The sequence below is a fragment of the Tupaia chinensis genome, unplaced genomic scaffold (genome assembly GCF_000334495.1).
Source record: "Tupaia chinensis unplaced genomic scaffold, TupChi_1.0 Scaffold000350_1, whole genome shotgun sequence".
NCBI classification, from domain to species: Eukaryota; Metazoa; Chordata; class Mammalia; order Scandentia; family Tupaiidae; genus Tupaia; species Tupaia belangeri.
The window spans coordinates 1,568,184-1,589,587 of NW_006159844.1; the positions used below are offsets into that span (position 1 = coordinate 1,568,184).

Below are 21,404 nucleotides of genomic sequence, written 5' to 3' on the forward strand. Positions count from 1 at the left end.
TGGGGTGCAGCAGGTGGCATAGTAGTTAAGGTGCTGGATGGACTCCCACATAGCCAACCATGGTTCAAGTCCCTAACCTGGTGGCTTGCTTGCTTTCTTGGTTTCTCTCTCTCTCTGTATTTCTCTGGTCAGATTTAAAAATAATAATAATAAATAAGGTTGAATAAAAAATAACTGTAGGACCAGCAGATGGCATAATAGTTACATCATTGGACTCCCATGTAGTCGACCGCGATTTGAGTCCTGGACCCGGTGGCTTACACTTATGGCGGGCGTGTGTGTGCATGCCCAAGATCCCGAGAGGAGAATGGAGGAGAAAGGATTGCAGCATGGTCATCCTATTCCTCCCTGAAGAGTGATTTCTCATTTTCTGTCTCTTTGTCTCTCTTTGTCTTTCTGGAGACCGCATGTGCCCTATAGCAAAAATCTCTACAAAAAAAAAAATAATTGTAAAACAAACAAACAAAAAGAATTAATTGGAAAAAGACAAAAAGCAGAGGCAAAGAGAACAGTTACAAAACTACTAGAGATTTGTTTTTTCTTTAATAGTACAATATTTTAATCAAGAGACAGTGGTGCGTTGGATTAGGGCTGAAGTGACAATAGAGATAAAAAAGAGACAATACATTCTAGACACTTTTTAGACACAGAAGTGACAGGACCAGTTATTATTCAGTAAATGGACAGCTAATCCCAGAGTTTGTACTGGGAAAGAGCCAGAAAATAGAGCTTGTTGAACTAGACAGACTCACTTCATTCTGACTTCGTTTAAGGTAAATTGGCTTAACTCAAATCTGAATAAAATGAGTAGCCGAGTTCATATATTGAAAATTCATCTTCTGATTCCCTTTCTTATTATCGAGCTCATTAAAAACTCCAACAGCAGCGCTGGCATGTGGCATGGTATTTAAGGGCACTGGACTCCCATGTGTCTGACCACTGTTTGAATACCAGACCTAGCAGGTTGCTTTTTCACTTTCTCTCTCTCTCACTCTGTCCCTCTTTGGTCAAATTAAAATAAAATAAAGAAAGTTAAATAAAATAATTACTAACAGCAACAACAACAACAACTTCAACAACAAAAGAGGTGGAACAAATATTAGACCTAGGGAGTGCAGTGGGAAATAAACTTTGATCAACTATAGTGTGATTAATAATATCTAACACATAACACCTCCTAAGTACTGTTCTATGTATTTTACATATGCTCATTTATTCCTCATTAATCTGAGATAGCTCTATTATACTAATCACTTCTACTTTACAATTAAGAAAATTAAGTCATATGGACCAGCAGGTGGTGTGGTGGTTAAGGGCACTGGATTCCCACATGACCAACCACTGTTCCGAGTCCTAGACTGGCGGCTTGCTTTCTCACTTTCTCTCTCTCTCTCATTCTGTCCCTCACTGGTCAAATAAATAAATAAATAAATAAATAAATAAATAAAATAATTCTTTAAAAGAAAAAAGAAAATGAAGTCATACAAATCCACATAGCTAGTAAGTGACAGAGCCAGGCTTTGTACTCAGTCCACCTCCAGAATCCATGCTCTTAGCGACTAGGATCTATCTGTTAGTTGTTCAGAAGGCAGAATCTTTGACTGCCGTGAAGCTTGCCTTACCTGACTTTATTCACATACTCAAACTATTCCTAAAGTAATTACCCAGACCAACTATTTTATGCATTCATTATACAAGTTACATATTCAATAGACGCTTATACTAAGGAAAGCTGTTTTAGCCAAGAAATTTTAAATTTAATTAATAATTGAGAATGAGCTTACTCACTTTAGTTGATATTTGAACTTCCTCAGTTATGAACACCTCTTCAATCTGGACTGCATCTCTGGGAAAATATCCAAAGTCCTTTCCTTTCTATCAAAATGAAGAACAAAAACAGTCAAGGAAAAATGCACAAAGCAGTAACAACTATTGAGCCTAGTTTTTGGTTTTTTTTTTAGAGAGATTTTTGCCAAAGGGCATATGCGCTCACCAGAGAGACAGAAAGAGACAGAGGGAAAGTGAGAGATTACTTCCCTGGGGGGGATGGCCATGCTGCAATCCCTTCTCCTCCATTCTCTTCTTGGTATTTTGGGCACACATGCACATGCACCTGGTGCGAGTTTTAAGCTGCCAGATCCACAACTGTAACTGTGGTCAATTACATGGGAGTCTAGCAACGTAACCATTATGGCATCTGCTGGCCCCAAGTCAAATTCTGCCCTGTTTTCTAGACTTTTATTTGTCTACTTAAATCACATGCACTAATTGGCTGCCAATTTCCACCTAAAAGACAGTGAATGAAGTCATATTCTTTTTTTTATTCACAACAAAGCATAGATTTAAAGGAACACAGAGCCAAACTGTAAGATGCCCATTTCAAATGGCAGAAAGAAAACTGCCCACATACTCATTTTCTTTCCTTTTATGTTCTTTTTTTAAGAAGTTTTTTAAAATTATTTTATACATTCGATCACATTATTTAGCTTACAAAGTGAACATTTCAATATGTGACCATTTCTCCCCAGTCCAGTTGATCAAAATATCTTCAATAGATAACACTACAGCTCCCCATCCCGTCAATGCTCTGCCTCCATATCCACTGCTGAGTGAAGCAAGCCAGGCTATGAAGAAGAGACATTGTATATCCCCACTTAATATATACCGAGTATCCACACTCTATGACTGAAACTGATTGACTAAAGGATGTACAAACACAAGAGATGGGTGTGAATACCAGATGTGGTGTGTGTGGAGGAGTGGGGCCTGGGGAAGGACATTTGGAGGAGGGATTTATTTAATTCCACTTATCTTTTTTTTTTTTCCTTTTCTTAAATTTATTTTTTATTTTTATTTTGACCAGAGAAAGAGAGAAAGGGAAAGCAAGAAAGCAAGGCACCAGGTCAGTTACTTGAACCACATTCATGTGGGAGTTCAGCACCTTAACCACTATGCCACCTGCTGGTTCTACTTTTTGCTTTTGGAGAGGTTTTTGCTGGAGGGTGTATGAGCTCGCCAGAAAGACAGAGAGATACAGAGAGACAGAAAGCAAGAAATCACCCCCCAGGGGGGATGGCCATGCCACAATCCCTTCTCCATTCTCCTCTCGGGATCTTGGGCATGCACGCACATGCACCCAGCATGAATTTAAGCCACCAAGTCCAGGACTGGAACCACAGTCAACTACATGGGAGTTCAGCAATGTAGCCATTACGCCATCTGCCCTCCACTTTTTATGTTCTTTAATGCCCTTCCTTGTACAGATGGATCACAGATTTATATTAGTAAATGCGAAAGGCAAAGAGACGGCAGTAGCAAGCCACGCTCGTTGGGGCTGTGACATATTCAGCATTTTCAAGTAATTTTCAGCAAATTCAGGTAAGAGATTTAAACTCTGAAGGGCCACAGATGGATTCATCAAGATAGTAAATGTCCACAAGTCCTCCAGAAAGGATTCAGTCCCATTTAACTTTTCTGAGTAACTTGGTAATAAAGATCTTCCTAACCCAGTTCAAACACGTGTTGGATGTCCCCTAAGAATGAAGGCTTCACACAACCACTTTCGGCCCATTTGCTACTTCTGTTAAAGTTTAAAGAATCTATTTCATGGGAGCCAGCAGGTAGTGTAGTGGTTAAGGGCGCTGGACTCCCTCATGGCCGACCGCAGTTTGAGTCCCAGACCTGGCAGTTTGCTTTCTTGCTTTCCCTTTCTCTCTCCCTCTCACTCTGTCCCTATCTGGTCAAATTAAAATAAATAAATAAATAAATAAAGTTAAATAAAATAATCCTTTAAAAAAGAATGGGTCCAGGGACCAGCAGTTAGCGTAATGGCTATGTCGCTGGACTCCCACGTAGTCGACCGCGGTTCGGGTCCCGGACCCGGTGGCTTAAACTCACGCCGGGCGCGTGTGCGTACGTGCCCAAGATCCCGAGAGGAGAATGGAGGAGAAGGGATTGCGGCGTGACCATCCCCCCTGGGGGGTGATTTCTCGCTTTCTGTCTCTATGTCTCTCTCTGTCTGTCTGGTGAGCGCACGCGCCCTATAGCAAAAACCTCTCCAAAAAAAGAAAAAAAAAAAAAAGAATGGGTCTAGCAAGTGGCAACATGGTTAAGGCACTGGACTCCCACATGGCTGACCACCATTCAAGTCCTGGACCCGGTGACTTGAAACACATGCCAGGCACATGTGCATGCATGCCCAAAATCCCAAGAGGAAAATGGAGGAGAGGGTATTGTGGCGTAGCCATCCCCCCAGGGGTTAATTTCTCACATTCTCTCTCTGTTTCTGTCTCTCCAGTGAGTACACATGCCTTATAGCAAAATCTCTAAATAAGAAAAAAAAAAAACCATAATTCTTTTCATCCTCTGATCCAACACCATTAGCCCTCAAGTGTGATTCTTCTAGCTCTTCATTCGTGGCACGTGTTAGGAAGCTGACAGCCTGTGAGTCCCCGTAGGATTCCTTGAACATGTATCTGCGTGGACTAAATAGCTAATGCACAAAGAGTGCTTGAGACTTGACTCTGGCTCCACAAACTAAACACTGTTATTTCCACATGTAGTAAACACCTACTGTGTCATTTTATGACTGCACAGAATGCCTCCAATGCATTCAAGACACAGACTGGCATTTTAAAGGCACTCTAAGCAGAAAGAATCTTGCAAGCTGAAGAAGCCAGACACATTAGTAACAACCAAAGGTTTGGTCCTACTGCCTTTGATAGGAAAAGAAGGATTGCTGTAGAATTTGCTCCTTTGGACAGTGAACACAGAGGCTGACAAGGGAAAGACCGATGCATATGCAGTATGGAAGTGATATATGTCTGAAGTTGGTTGGGAGTGAAATCACTTGTCATAGCATCTTTGCATTAAAGCACAATGAATCAAAGATACAAACTTTCAAATGAAAACATTCATCATTAATTTTCTTATCTTATAGATTCAGAGATGATACAGGTCTCTAGGAATTTCAGTGTACTAGGACTTTGGGCCAAATAAAAGGCTCTCCTAGTTGGGTATTCACCCCCCCACCCCGCCCAGAAAAATTCCTACACCTAGCTTCTCTAGGTGCCCAACATTTCTGAAGGTCTCTTTAATAACAACTCAGCTCTTTATTTGCTCAAAAAGACGTATCTTTTCATCTGATTAGCTAAAATGTACTTGTCTCTCCAAATTTTGATCACTGGCAGCACCAGGAAGTGGCTGGGGGTGCCTCATCATCCCATAATCTCAGTCAGTACTCCCCAGATCTCTCCAAATAAATATAAAATCTAATTTTAAAAACTATGTGGGCTGAAGGTCAGCAGGTAGCATGGTGATTAAAGTGCTAGATTCCCACCTGGCTTACTGTGGTTCAAATCCCATACCTGGCAGCTTGCTCTCTCACTTTTTTTTTCTCTCTCTCTGTCTGATAAGTAGACATACCATAGCTAATTTTTTAAAATAATAATAAATAAAATTAAATAAATAATTCTTTAAAAAAAAATTGTGTGGGCTGAAGCCAAGCAGATGGTGTGGTGATTAAGGTGCTAGATCCCACATGGCAGACTGCATGGTTCAAGTCCCAGACCCAGTGGCTTGAAAATCATGACATATGAGTGTGCATATGTGCCCAAGATCCTGAGAGGAGAATGGAGGAAAAGGAACTGCAGTATGGTCATCCTCTCCTGGGGGTGATTTCTCACTTCCCATCTCTCTCTGTCCCTCTCCATGAGCACACATACCCTAAGGCAAAACAAACAAACAAACAAAAAAGTGTAGGCTTAGCTTCATGGCCTAAAGGTTAAGGCAGCAGATCCCACATGGCCAACCACACAGTTCAAGTCCAGATCCAGCAGATTGAGGAACATGCCTGACCAATGAGCATGAAAGTCCAAAATCCTGTAAGAGTTAGAGGAAAAGGGATTGTGATATGATCGTTTCTCACGGAGGGTACTTTCTCCTCTCCCTCTCTTTCTCTCTGATGATTGCAAGCACCCTGTAGTAAAACCAAAACCAAAACCAAAACAGCTATGCATACTAAGGCATTCTCTCAGCTCTCCACCCCAACCAGGCTATCTTCCCAACATCCACTTTTTAACAGAAATTTTGGAAGCACCACATAGTCATTTTTTTCTTTATTTGAATATATTAAGGGCTTTTAAATATTTTTATATGATGCTTTGAAATTCTTTGTTTCTTTAAAAATTAAAAGTAGATACCCTTATGCAAGTTGGTCATTCATTCAGCATTCAATTTTTAAAACCGATACTTACACTTCCTGCCCACAAATCTTCCCTTTCTCCTGCAAGTTTTATATACACAGATATCTCTTCTCCCTTAGTGAAGTTCAGGTATCGGCAATCAGGTCCTCTGTAATCTCTCGTGGCTGAGACTCTGCTTATTAAAGCTATGTAAACATGTAAAGAAACATACACACTAAGTTAAAATGTTATTTCCCCTGTTCCATCTTACCCTCCTCCAATCCGGCCTTTGCATTGGGTTGTTGGAAAAATCATGACACATTTAGTCATGGCACATTTTGACATAGAAAAAATACATCATGACTTTCCCAACAACCCAATTTTTCCAAATGCTAATTTCTTTATATCAGTTATGGCCTCAAAAATCTACATAGACTTCCAGCTGTACACAGTCAAGTCTAAGCTTTTTGACTTGATTCCAAGGCTGTCCATAACCTGGTCTCCCTCCCCTATCTAAAGGACCTCCCCCTATTCTTCAGGACTACAATCAAACTATTCTATCCATTGTCCCTGAAATAGGTTACTATCATTCTCCAGTCAGTAAGGAATGAGAAGATTAGTTTTCTTAATGGCACCTGTGATACTCCAGGCATTATGATAAACATGTCCATATTTTTATTTTATTACATTTTCAAAACAGATCTATGTGGTAAATCATCTCAGTCTAACAAATGAGCCCTTAGTTAAGGCTCAGAGAGTTGCTCACACAGCCCTGGTGGTGTCAGAGTTGCACTGAGGTTCTTTTCACTGCAACATCCCCTTCATTATTCTGAGCTCCTGATTTTTCCTCCCTGCTCTTTCCTCAACCTAAAAGCCTTTCATATACTGAACCCATATTTTACTTCCACTAATGAGGTCTTCCTGATCATTCCAGGCTACTCTGACTGTCCCTTTTCTGAGCTTCATTAAAACCTATTACCCTTACTACATTGGATCGCAGTTTACCACTTCATACTGGCCTGTCTTGGCCCTATCCACTAGGATGAAAATTCGTAGAGAACAAAAAGCTTCTTACATTTTACTTTATTCCTCTTAGATGCGCAACGCTCACTCCCTAGACCCAGCACATAGTAGGCTCTCAATAGCTATGAATGAATAATAATCACAAGAGCTAGATTCAGTCCTTTAACATCCAAAGTAATTCACAAACTATATTAACTACTGTAATTACACTGTCATGTGTAAAATAAAACATTTTGATTAAGTCATTAAAGTTAAAATGACATTATAAATTAGTATAAATTTTAATGTTTCCGAGACCAGCAGTTGGCATAATGGCTATGTTGCTGGGCTCCCATGTAGTCAATCACGGTTCAAGTCCCGGACCCGGTGGCTTAAACTCACACCGGGTGCATGTGTGTGTGTGCCCACGATCCAGAGAGGAGAATGGAGGAAAAGGGATTGTGGTGTGGCCATCCCTCCAAGGGGTGATTTCTCGCTTTCTGTCTCTCTGTCTCTCTCTGTCTTTCTGGCGAGCACACGTGCCATATAGCAAAAACCTCTCCAAAAAAAAATAATAAAAGTGAATGTTCCCTTTTCTTTCTTTCTTTTCTTTTCTTTTTTTTTTATTAAGGTTTTTGCCATAGGGTACATGTGTTCATCAAAGAGAGACAGAAGAGACAGAGACAGAGAGCGGGAAAGTGAAAAGTCATCCCCCAAGGGGAACAGCCACACTGTAATCCCTTCTCCTCCATTCTTCTCTTGAGACTTTTAGACACACACACACACACATGCCTGGCATAATTTTCAAGCTACCAGATCCAGTCAAACCACAGTCAACCATGTAGGAGTCCAGCACCTCAACCACCTGCTACCGCTGGCTCTTTAAATGTTTCTTTTTCATGTTCTGTGTCTGACTCTATGGATATTAAAATGAGCTTGCAATATAAAGAGGTAAAAGGGACCAGCAGACTGCATGGTAGTTAAGGCAACAGGATCCCATGTAGCCAATGGGGCTGTTTTAGTCCTGGATGTGGAGACTTGAAAAACACTCTGGGCACATGTGCGTGCATGCCCAAAATCCTTAGAGGAGAGTGAAGGAGAGGGATTGCAGCATGCCCATCACCCCCTCTACACCCCCAGGGTGATTTCTCACTTTCTCTCTCTCTCCCTCTCTCTCTGTCTCTCTCTTTCTCTTCCTGGTGGGCACACATGCCCTGTAGCAAAATTTAAAGAGAAAGAAAGGTTATTATCATAAAACATTATCTACTAAACTTCTCTGTCTATTAAAATATGTGGTGGCATGGTGATTGAGATACTGGAATCCCATATGGCTGACCACAGTTGGAGTCCAGATCCAGTGACTTGAAAATCATGCCAGGCTCAAGTTTGTGCCAAAAATCCCAAGAGAAGAATGGAGGAGAAGGGATTTCAGCATGACTGACCCCAGGGGATGATCTTTCACTTTCCCTCTATCTCTCTCAATCAAGCACATGAACCCGATTTTTATAGATTATTTATGTGGATACGAGTAACATTCTGTATTTTTAATTTACATGTTGCCAAACAGAAATAATTTTCATATATTGGAAATAAAGGATTTATTTAAAGCAACTCTAGGGGCTAGCAGTGGTGGTTAAGACATTGGATTCCCATGTGACTGGACGTAGATGGAGTCCCAGAACTGGAGGCTTGAAATTAAAACTAGGCACATGTGTGTGAGTGCCCAAAATTCCAAGAAAAGAATGCAAGAGAAGGTATTGCAATATGACTATCCCACTATGGGGTGATTTCTCACTTTCCCTCTCTCTGTCTCTCTGTCTCTCCAGTGAGTGCACATGTCCTATGGCAAAAACATATAGTAAGAAAAAAAATAAAAACTCCAATATATTGAGATTCAATTTTATTTTGTACCATAATGCTAAAATAACAGAAAATATTTTTTTGTCATCTTTGCTAGAAGGCCTGTTTGATCACAGAGGAGGGGAAGGGAACGAGAAATCACCCCCCCAGAGGGGATGGCTGTGTCACAGTCTCTTCTCTTCCCTTCTCGTCTCATAATTTTGGGCATGCACACACATGTGCCCAGCAAGTTTTTCAAGATTCCGAGTCCAGGATTCAAACCACACAGTCAGCCATGTGGGATCCAGCCACCTTAACCACCAGGTGGTCCATAAATTAACCACCTGCCTGGTCCATAAATTAAGTTTTTAAGAAAACAGAAGATAATTTTCTTATGGTAGATATAGGAAGCTTAATATTCAGTGATATAAATAAAATTATATTTAATCCTAACACTGATTTCAGCATTTTTAACAAGTAAGCACAGAAATTATTAACATTTGATAAAGTTAGCAGAATAAATCATTATGGTTTATAATAGAAACACTTTAATAAGCTCATGATAATTAGAAAGTGCTGACTGTGAAATAAAAACTACAAGTAGAAAAACTTCATGAATAAAACATTGCAAATGGCCTAATGTCTTTCATATATTCAAGTCAATTATATATATATATTTTAAATAGTAAAATTGATGATTCATTTGTTTCTAAGGTATGGATTAATCATATAACTTCTAGTATATTTCTATATTAGGCCATTTGTACATCCATTATAAAAACTATCTATATTAAATACTATTTGTACACATACATTAAATATCACTACAATTGCTTTGCTTCCAGCATTTTTTAAGCTGAGCCATAATTCATAATTCAAATATTTCTGAATGATATTAATATTCATTTATCATGCATGTCCACAATAACATTTTATGTCATTTCAGAGACTCAATTTAAGAGGAAAAGAAGGGGGGAATAAACTTACTTTCACATTCCACGTCGCCACATTTTTTAAGGTCTGCCAGCAGTTTTGTACCCTCTAGACACTTTGTCAGATAAATAACCAGAAGAAGGATTCTGTGAACTGCAAACTCCGCCATGCTACAACAAGCAACCAGGAATTCCAAACAAGGTTTAAGCCAACTGTTTCAGTGGTAGGTATGCCAGTCCAAGCAGGAGATGCCCTCTCTCTTCATTGTAAGTAAAAAGATCGTAGGATTTTTCAATCACTTCACAGTCACATTTTCTATCGATGTGTGGGCTTAACTTGAGGGAGAAACACTGTTCTCAATCTGCAGTGTCAGGTATCCAGATAATACATAGGGTTTAATAATTAACAGGTATTTTCAGTTGGGGCTAATGTCTTAGAAATGTAGACCATGTGAAACTGCCACACTTAAAGGCACCTTGCGTTGGACAAGACCATTCTTAAATACTAACTTCAATGGAAGAAGAATATAATTGTATGTAGAAGCAGTAACACTTGATATTAAAAGCGTGGTTTTGAAATACCAAAACGAAAATTATTTGAAAAAAAAATTCCACTTTCATATTTAAAACTCTTCAGTGTTGTTATGAACTTAAATTCGGTGGCATCGGGACCAGCAGAGAGCATAATGTTATGTAGCTGAACTCCCACGCAGTCGATGGAGGTTCAAGTCCCAGACCCAGCAGGTTTAGACTCACGCCGGGTGCGTGTGCGAGTGTGCCCAAGATCCCAAGAGGAGAACGGAGGAGAAGGGATTGCGGCGTGGTCATTCTCCCTGGGGGAGATTTCTTGCTTTCTGTCTCTGTCTCTGTCTCTCTCTCTCTCTCTGTCTGGCGAGCGCACGCGCCCTATAGCAAAAACCTCTAAAAAAAAGAAAAAGAGAAAAAGAAAATAAAATTGGTGGCATTTGGGCCAGCCAGATGGCATGATGGTTAAAGCAGCTGGAGCCCACAGGGCCAACTGCATGATTCAAGTCCTAGACCTGGTGCTTTCTCACTTTCTCTCTCCCTCTCTTGGTTTCTCTCCAGTAAGTGCACATGCCCTATTGCAAAAAATAGATAAAATAAATGCATTTAAAAAAAAAAGAAAAAATGTTTATAATTGTAGTATTTGGTTAAGAATCATAATATGTTCCTGGTTATATCTTAAGTTCTTAAATACATGATTTGGAGGTGATCTGATGGCCTGATGGTTGAGGGAGCTGAATCCCACATTGCTGACTATGTGGTTCAAATCCTGACTCTGGAGACTTAAGGAATATGCCAGACATGTGTGCTTATGGGAAAAAAAGAGAGGAGGAAATTATGGGAATTGGAGGTTCTTTCTCTCTCTGCGCCCCCTCTCTCTGATGAGTATAAGAACACTCTCCCAAGGTTTTTATAAATAAATAAATAAATAAACTGATTTAACCTTCACCCCAGTTTTCTGAGATAGTTAATATTATCACTCACATTTTTGCATATAAGGAAACTAAGGCACAAATCCCTTCCATTGGCACATAATGAGTGGAGAGATTTAACTAGGCACTGTGACACCCCATACTCATAACCACTGCTTTACCTGCAAGAATCAAATATTTGCCACAGAAATATGTCTACTCTGGGGAACCAGCAGTTAGCATAATGGCTATGTCGCTGGACTCCCACGTAGTCGACCGCAGTTTGCGTCCCGGACCTGGTGGCTTAGAACTCACACCCGGCGCGTGTGCATGCGTGCCCAAGATCCCGAGAAGAGAATGGAGGAGAAGGGATTGCGGCGTGACCATCCCCCCTGGGGGGTGATTTCTCGCTTTCTGTCTCTATGTCTCTGTCTGTCTGTCTGACGAGCGCACGCGCCCTATAGCGAAAACCTCTCCAAAAAAAAAAAGAAGAGAAATATGTCTACTCTGCAACAGTACTGTTCCAGAAACAGGAGGTAGGGAATTATTCCATGTATTTAAAATTGTATGCATAGTTCTATAAGTACAGAGAAAATGAGAGAAAGAGATCTGAAAAAATGATCTCTCATATGCTGGGATTGTATAATATAATCACAGATGATATTTATTTTTTCTTAATAATTTTTTAATTGTTTGGCTTTCTTTTTTAAGAATTATCTATTTCAATTTTATTTATTCATTCATTTTATTTTAATTTGACCAGAGAGAGAGAGAGAAAGTGAGAAAGCAAGGGCTCAAACCGTGTTCGGCCACGTGGGAGCGTCCAGTGCCTTAACCACCAGGCCACCTACTATTCCCTTGGCTTTCTTTTTTTCTTTTCTTTTTTTTTTGAGATGTTTTTGCTATAGGGTGTGTGTGCTTGCCAGACAGACAGAGAGAGACAGAGAGACAGAAAGGGAGAAATCACCCCCCAGGGGGGATGGCCATGCCGCAATCCCTTCTCCTCCATTCTCCTCTCGGGATCCTGGGCACGCACGCACACGTGCCCAGCGTGAGTTTTAAGCCACCGGGTCTGGGACACGAACCGCGGTCGACTACGTGGGAGTCCAGCAACATAACCATTACGCTAACTGCTGATCCCCCTTAGCTTTCCTTTTTTAAAAAATCGTGAGCACTGAGGCCAGCCAGGTGGTGTAGTGGTGAAGGTGGCTGGATACCACTTGGCCGATTTTGTGGTTTGAGTCCAGACCTGGTGGCTTGAAAAGCACACCAGGCATGTGTGATGCATGCCCAAAATCCCAAAAGGAGAATGAAGGAGAAAAAATTGGGGTGTAGCCATTCCCCCAGAGGGATGATTTCTCACTTTCTTTCTCTCTCTCCCTCTCTCTCTGTTTCTCTCTCTCCCCTCAGCAAGCACAATACCCTACAGCAAACAAGAACAAAAAAGTTGGTGAGCATTTATCATTTTAGAATAATAGATCTATGCAAACCAAGTCACCTGAGTGCTACTATCTCTTGAAAAATCAAAGCCCAATAAATATTGGAAACTTGTGCAAAACGTTAAATTTCAGCAGATTTTTGGAAACCATGGTTGTCCCTTTTCAATATTGGGAAAATATTTTTCTAAGGACCTCTTCCCTGTAGGATAGTTCAGGGCAGAATTCAGCCCTAGCAATGACACCACACTCCCCTCTAGTGCCTGACACAAATAACACAAATACCCATGCCTGAGCAAACCAAGGCAAAGGACTTTTTGCTTTCAAGATCTTATAAAAAGGAAGCGTGTTTATGCATTTGTTTCCCAAAAGCAATGACCAATAGGAAGGCTGCTCTCTCAGAGCTAAAACTTTAATCTCGTTTGAAAGAATCTGGAGAGCATGCATCTGAGGATTATCTGGCTTGCAACAGAGCATTGTGTAGTACACAAACACACATACAGAGGTGTAGGGTAGTTCCTTGAATACCTTCACAAATCTATAAGTTACACTATCAAAGACATTTTTAAAAGACATTGTCAGATATTTTAGTTTCTTGAATACCGTCACAAATCTATAAGCCACATTGTCAAAGACATCTTTAAAGGATCCTTTAAAGCTGATCCTTTTAAAGGATCAGCTCTTCAGTTTCAAAGCTTGGCATACGTGGTGAGGCCGTCCTAACTGAGGGGGTGATTTCTCACTTTCTCTCTCTCATTCTGTGTCTCCGGCAAGCGGATATGTTCTAGAACAAAAATATCTCTCTAAAAAAATGTCTAAATACATACCTGAATGAATAAATGAACTAACTTCAATAGCAAGTCAAGCCTATGACTAAATGAAATTCTATATTCAGCTACTTCCTCAATGCTCTCTCATTTCAAACAGAAATTCAAATACTCTTTTTAAATTACATTTTCTTTTCTGTATAAAATTGGACAAAAAGAATTGAATTCAGAGCCAGCTCCATGGCCGCGCAGTTAAAAGAACTGGATGCCACATAGCCGACTTTGCAGTTCTAATCCTGACCTTGATGCCTTAAAAACATGTACGTGCATGTACGTGCATGCCCCAAATCCTGTAGGATGAAGAGATAGAGGAGATGGAATTATGGTGTGATCACAACTCACTGGGGAGGGTGGGAGGTTAGTGGTTAGTTACTGTGTCCCTATCCCTTTCTATATATATTTCTCTGTCTCTCTTTAGCAAGGGTATGTGCCCTCCCATGTGGGAGTCCAGCACTCTTAGCCACCACACCACCTGCCAGCCCCAGCAGTAGTAAAAGTTTAAATGTCTGTGGCCAGCAGATGGTGTGGTGGTTAAGGCATTGGACTCCCACATGTCTGACTGCAGTTCAAGTCCCGAACTCAGTGGCTTGAAAATCAGAACAATTAAATAAATGTTAAAAAAACAATTAAGTTTAAATAGCCAGCAAGTATGGCTACAAAAAGTCTTTGATTTCCCACAGATGCTTAACGAGTTACTATATATTGGTAGATCAGTGAGCAGCAATCTAGAAATATTTGGTATTACTACTAATTTTCAATTATCAATAACCTAGGATTATAAAGAACCTTGTGGGTTAATATAATATATTTATATACCTTCTTTATTCCCTGCTGCCATTCCTTCCCCATGCAAGCACCCTTCTTTCTTTCTTTTGGTGTTCATATCCCTAAATACCTCATGCCCCAAGCTTTGTTAAGAAAAAATAAATTGGGGCTGGCAGGTAACATGGTGGTTAAAGGTGCTGGCCTCCCACGTGGCCGACTATGGTTCAAATCCTGGACCTGGTGGCTTCCTTTCTCACTTTCCCTCTCTCTGCCTCTCTCTCTCTGATCAAACTGGAAAATAATAATAATAAATAAAGTTAAATGAAATAATTATTTTAAAAAAATTAATTAATTCACAAAAACTCAGTATCTTTATGTTTTTTACTTCCTCAAGAAATTATACTTTTTATTTTCATTTTTTAATTGCCAGAGGGAGTGTGAACTCACAAGGGAGAGAGGGAGAAAGCATGCCCAGTGGAGCCTGGTCATGCCACAATTCCTTCTTCACTTCTGTCTTCCACTGGAATTTTTTTTTTTTTGAGAGATTTTCACTGTAGGGCGCGTGTGCTCGCCAGACAGACAGAGAGAGACAAGCGAGAAATCACCCCCCAGGGGGGATGGTCACACCGCAATCCCTTCTCCTCCATTCTCCTCTCGGGATCTTGGGCACGCACGCGCCCGCGCCCGGCGTGAGTTTTAAGCCACCGGGTCTGGGACACGAACCGCGGTCGACTACGTGGGAGTCCACGACATAGCCATTACGCTAACTGCTGGTTCCCTTCCACTGGAATTTTGAACATATACATACCTGTACCATCAACCCATCAAGGCTACGATTTTTATTATTATTATTTCATTTAACTTTATTTATTCATTTATTTATTTAATTTTACCATACTGGGACAGAGTGAGAGCTAGAGAGATGGAAAGTGAGAAAGGAAGCGCCAGGTCCGGGACTCAAACCATGATCATCCATGTTGGAGTCCAGCGACCTTAACCACCATGCCACCTGCCAGCCTCAAGACAAGGATTTAAATCATGGTTGACTATGTGGGATGCAGCTCCCTTAACCACTGCACTTTGGGGCTAGTCCAATTACATTTTCAACAGAACTTATAGTATAAAATTTCTGCATGAACATATCTTTATGATTACTATGTATTTTTATACATTTCTTTCCAAGATTTATAAGATAAAAATACCTTTATCTGTTACTAGTATTTTCCTTCTTTTTTTTCTCTCCTCCATCTTCCATATTTCCCGGAGACATAGAAATAAATGTTTCTAGGACAACACATGGCATGGTGGTTAAGACACTGGACTCCCGTATAACCAACCGTGGTTTGAGTCCTGGACCTGGTGGCTTCCTTTCTCATTTTCTTTCTCTCTGTGATCAAATTAAAATAATTATAATAATAAATAAAATAATTCTTTAAAAAAAAAGAGGAAGTAACAAGTAAGTGTTCCCTTGAACCAGCTCTGTGTCTTGGTGGTTAGGGCAGCCAGATTTCACACGACCAACCATATGGTTTGAGTCTCAGACCCAGCAATGTGAAAACATGCCATGAGTGTGTGTGTGTGTGTGTGTGTGTGTGTGTGGCTTGAAAATGACACTGGCCATATGTGCCTGCATGCTCAGAATCCCAGAAGGAAAATGAAGAAGGGATTGCAGTGTAGCTATCCCCGCTAGAGGGGGTGATTTCTCACTTTTCCTCTCACTGTCTCTCTCTGGTAAGTGTATGCACCCTATATTAGAAAATAAAAATAGGGACCAGTAGATGGCATAATGGTTACCTGGATAGACTCCCGTGTAGTAAACTATGGTTCAAATCCTAGACCAGGAGGCTTAAAACTCATGCCAGTCATGTTTGCATACATGCCCAAAATCCCGAGAGGAGAATGGAGAAGGGATTGTGGTGTGGCCATTCTCTCTGAGGGGGGTGATTTCTCACTTCCTCTCTCTCTAGAAAGCATGCATGCCCTATAGCAAAAATTTATCTTAAAAAAATAAATAAATAATAAGGGAGTCAGCTGGTGGCATAGTGGTCAAGGGGCTGGACTCCCACATGGCCAGCCGTGGTTTGAGTCCCAGATCTGGTGGCTAGAAACTCGTGCTGGATGCGTGTGCATGCATGCCCTAAATTCCAGAAAAGTAGAGGAGAAAGGAATGGTTTCTCACATTCTGTCTGTCTTTCTCTGTATCTCCAGCGAGCACATGCATCCTGTAGCAAATATCTCTCAGAAACAACGATAAAAACGAAAGCAAAACAAAACAAAAAAACTAAAATTTAAGTAAAAAATTTATCTGAATTAAATGGAAAATTCTTAATTATAGTGATTCTCTTCATGAGATTTATTAATCCTTTAACTGATTAGAAAGATACTTAATACATAAAAGTGTTGAGAGCAAAATAAATATGTCTTTGTCTCTTTTAATCTTAGCAAGATTAAAAAACCCCAATAAAGGTTACCTTTGAGCCTTTCTACCAGTTCAAAGTTGAGAATGCTTACACAAATAGATGTATCTTTTGTGGCTTTCAGTCATGAGTCAGAAATCCAATCACGTGGATCAGACATTGAACATATAAGGAAAAAAACTAAATTTAGCTTCATCACAATAAATTAAATGACATTTGTAAACATAATAATTACTTTTAAAATGTTCTTCACAAAAATACTTTCCGTGACCCAGAGTGACCCAGCACACCACCAAGCAACTTGGTTTGCTTTTATGTAAGTGCTTTCCATCTCGTGTTGGATCCTAGTGAAATCCTGGCAGAGAGTGGCAGTGAGGAGAGACCAGAAAGCAGCAGGAAGGTCAGGAAGGAAAGAACAAAAAGCCTCGCTCTCCGCAGTTTGGGTAAGGGCTGAATGACATGAGGGTGTAGAGGAGAACTCTACCTTCTGAGTGCCGCCTCCTCTCCCCGATTCCTCCTGGACTAGAAGGGATTAGAAATAAAATAAATCTAGCAGGCGGTGAGCACACATATTTATTCTTCTCCTAAGCCTGTGTCTACAGGATAGTACTCAGTGACTCAGCCTACATAAGCCTACTATTTAGTTTAAAAAACACTCTGACTAACCTAAGAATAAACATATGATGCCATTTTAACTCATCAAACTGTTACTGATTAACAATGTGCTACTGATGATGAAGACAAGATTTCATTTGAAACCACTTTGACTATCAGGAATGACAGTGTCGGGACCAGCAGTTAGTGTAATGGCTATGTTGCTGGACTCCCACATAGTCGACCGCGGTTTGCGTCCCAGACCCGGTGGCTTAAAACTCACGCTGGGCGCGTGCGCGTGCATGCCCAGGATCCCGAGAGGAGAATGGAAGAGAAGGGATTGCGGCGTGGCCATCCCCCCGGGGGGTGATTTCTCGCTTTCTGTCTCTATGTCTCTCTCTGTCTGTCTGGTGAGCGCACGTGCCCTATAGCAAAAACCTCTCCAAAAAAAGAGAGAGAAAAAAAAGAATGGCAGTGTCCACTAAGTTCACTATAGTTACACTACTGAATATACCCATCCTTTTAGCATCAGGAGTAGCCAGAACTTGAGCTCGTAATGTAATACCTTCCTAGAAGACAACTACAAATGCCTCAAGCTTTTTAATTTTATTTTATTAATTAATTAATTTATTTATTTTGCTATGGGGCATGTGCACTGGCCAGAGACACAGAGAAAGAAAAAGGTAAAGCAAGAAATCACCCCCTGGGAGGGGGAGGGGCACATCACAATCCCTTCTCCAATCTCCTCTCAGGATCTTGGGCACGCACACACATGCACCCGGTGTGAATTTTAAGCCACAAAGTCTGAGACTAGAACCGCAGTTGACCATGTGGCAGTCCAGTGATATAACCATTACACCATCTGCTGGTCCAGCATTTTTTTTAATAACTATTACCCTTGGAATTTATTTTACATCTACTCAAGACTCAAAATATTTTAAAATGTTATTAACCATTTATGATGTACATTTTTCTTCTTTTTTCTTTTCTTTTTTTTTGTTTGGTAATTTCTGCTAAAGGGCACATGTGCTCACTGGAAAGACAGAAAGAGGGAAAGCAAGAAAGCACCTCTAAGGGGAATGATCATGTTGCAACCTCTTCTCCTTTTTTCCTCTTAAGATTTTGGGCAAGGACAAACCGATGTTGTAATGGTTACGTTGCTGGACTCTCACGTAGTTGACCACAGTTTGAGTCTTAGACCCTGCAGCTTAAACTCACACTGGGCACATGTGTGTGTGTGTGTGTGTGTGTGTGTGTGTGTGTGTGCCCAAGATCCTGAGAGGAGAATGGAGGAGAAGGGATCTGGGGGGTGATTTCTCACTTTCTGTCTCTATGTCTCACTGTGTCTCTCCGGCAAGCACACAAGAACTATAGCAAAAATCTCTTTTTAAAAAAATTGGGGGTCACACATGCACATGTACCCGGTGTTTATTTCATACCAAGAGTCTGGGACTGGAACCAGGCAGTTGGCCATGTGGGATCCAGATGCCTAAACCATCATGCCACCAGCTGGCTCCCGATCTACATTTTTCACAGCACAATCTTTTTTTTAAAAAAAAAAAATTATTTAAAGTTTATTTTTTTTATTATTATTTTTAATTTGCTGCAGGGAATGTGTACTCAACAGAGTGAGAAAGAGAGTGAGAAACCAAGATGCCAGGTTCAGGACTCAAACTATGGTAGGCCATGTGGGAGTCCAGCACCTTATACACCATGCCACCCCAAAACGGTTTTTTTTTTTTTTTAGAGGTTTTTGGTATACGGCATGTGAGCTTGCCAGGAAGACAGAGACAGAGAGACAGAAAGCGAGAAATCACCCCCCAGAGGGGAATGACCACACTGCAATCCTTTCTCCTCTTCTCCTTTTGGGATCTTGGGCATGCACACATATATGCCTGGCATGAGTTTAAGTCACTGGGTCCTGGGAAGAGAATGAAGGAGATGGGATTGTGGTGTGGCCATCCCCCATGTGTGTTGATTTATCACTTTCCCTGTCACTGTCTCTGTGTCTCTCTGGTGAGAACACATGCCCTAAGGTAAAAACCTCTTTAAAACACATAGTCACACAATTCTAAACCAGTATTGTCTAATAAAAAGAAGATGAGCCACATAGGTAATTTTCTAGTAGAAGTAAAAAGAAACAGGTGAAATCAACTATTCATTTCCTGCTCACTGCTGTGACAAATTACTACTAACAGTGGCTTAACAAATTTATTTACTTTTGACTTTTAGCTCAGAGGAAGTCCAGGTGCAACTTTCTTCGGTTTTCCTGAATCCAGATTCATCTGACACCAGCTTCCTCCACCATGCCTTCCAAGTTCAATCCTAATGAGATTAAATATACTTGAGGTGCACCAGTGACAAAGTGGGTGTCACATCTATCCTGGCCTCCAAGAACAGCCCCCTGGGTCTGTCTCCAAAAAACATCAGTGATAACATTGACGAGACAACAAGAAGACAAATTGTACAATGTATACCTAAGTAACTGAATTAAGTGACTGGAAAGGTCTGAGGATTACTGACCATTCTGGCCTGGAGTGATTCCATCCTGCACAGCTATTTTCAAGAGCTGTAGTCATTAACCTCTGTCTGCCTTGTGCCACCACTCCATGGAAGATTGGATGGACATGGACATGAGCCCTTGACCGCCATTTGGTTGTGAACATGGCAACCTTATCTTTAAGAATGGTCAGTTTAGGGGTTGGTGTAAAGGATGTATTGCACATTGTTGAAGCAGAGGCAATGAATTATGAAGGCAGTCCAAGTAAAATAACACTGGCAACACTAAAAATGTCTGTATAGCTAATGCTTTTCCTTGGGGGTTTCGAAATAACACTTCCTGTGGTCTTAAGGTTGAAGTGTGGTTCAGGGCCTGTGCATATTAGTGGACAGCACTTAGTAGCTCTGGAGGAAGATGCAGAGTCAGAAGAGGAAGAGGACATGAAACTCTTAAGTATATCTGGAAAGCAATCTGACCCTGGAGGTGGTAGCAAAGTTCCACAGAAAAAAAAAAAAAACTTGCTGCTGATAAAGATGATGATGAAGATAATGATGATGATGAATTTGAAGATGAGGAAACAGAAGAAAAAACTTCAGTGAAGAAATCTATACAAGATACTCATGGCAAAAATAGTCAAAAATAAAACCAAAATGGAAAAGCCCAGCAATGCCAAGATCAAAAGGTCTCAAGAATCATTAAAAAAAGGGAACCAGCAGTTAGCGTAATGGCTATGTCGCTGGACTCCCACGTAGTCGACCGCGGTTCGCGTCCCGTACCTGGTGGCTTAAAACTCACGCCGGGTGTGTGTGTGTGCGTGCCCAAGATCCCGAGAGGAGAATGGACGAGAAGGGATTGCGGCGTGACCATCCCCCCTGGGGGGGGTGATTTCTCACTTTCTGTCTCTATGTCTCTCTCTGTCTGTCTGGAGAGCGCACGCGCCCTGTAGCGAAAACCTCCTAAAAAAAAAAAAAAAAAAAAAAAAAAAAAAAAATTTTAAAAAAAAAAAAAAAACCAAAAAAAAAAAAAAAAAAAAAAAAAAAAAAGAATCATTTAAAAAAAAAACAAAACCTAAAACAAAACAGAAAAAAAAAAAAAAAAAAAAACCCTAAAACACCAAAGGACCTAGTTCTCCAGAAGACATTAAAGCAAAAATGCAAACTCTTCTAATAGTCTTTCTCCTTAGATGCAAGATTTTCACTGGAACCAGAAGTTGGTGTAATGACTATGTTGCTGGACTCCCTGTAGTTGACCAAGGTTCGAGTCCCAGACCTGTTGGCTTAAACTCATGCTGGGCACATGTGCATGCATGCCCAAGATCCTGAGAGGAAAATGGAGGAGAAGGGATTGTGGCATGGCCGTCCCCCATAGGGGGTGATTTCTCGCTTTTGTCTCTCTGTCTTTCTGGTAAGTGTCTGCACCCTGTAGCAAAAACCTCTCCAAAAAAAAAAAAAAAAAAGCAGCAGCAGCAGTAGTT

General features: G+C 40.7%; 1 protein-coding gene across 7 annotated transcripts in view; it reads right to left on the reverse strand.

Annotated features, from left to right (window-relative positions):
- Positions 1–17,403, reverse strand: part of MIA2 (MIA SH3 domain ER export factor 2) — a 112,456-nt gene extending 95,053 nt beyond the window's left edge. For 2 of the 7 annotated variants that reach the window (XM_006152342.3, XM_006152341.3), the window contains exons 1-4: positions 17,321–17,375; positions 10,011–10,317; positions 6,255–6,388; positions 1,789–1,875 (exon numbers count right to left, since the gene is read on the reverse strand). In XM_006152342.3, the coding sequence (XP_006152404.1) occupies positions 1,789–1,875; positions 6,255–6,388; positions 10,011–10,125 (336 nt within the window). In that variant the 5' untranslated portion in view covers positions 10,126–10,317; positions 17,321–17,375. Of the gene's footprint in view, positions 1–1,788; positions 1,876–6,254; positions 6,389–7,257; positions 7,277–10,010; positions 10,318–17,320 lie in introns of those variants that run through there. The other 5 variants (XM_006152340.3, XM_014589281.2, XM_014589282.2 and 2 more) reach the window with 4 other exon arrangements.
- Positions 17,404–21,404: the final 4,001 nt, after the last annotated feature.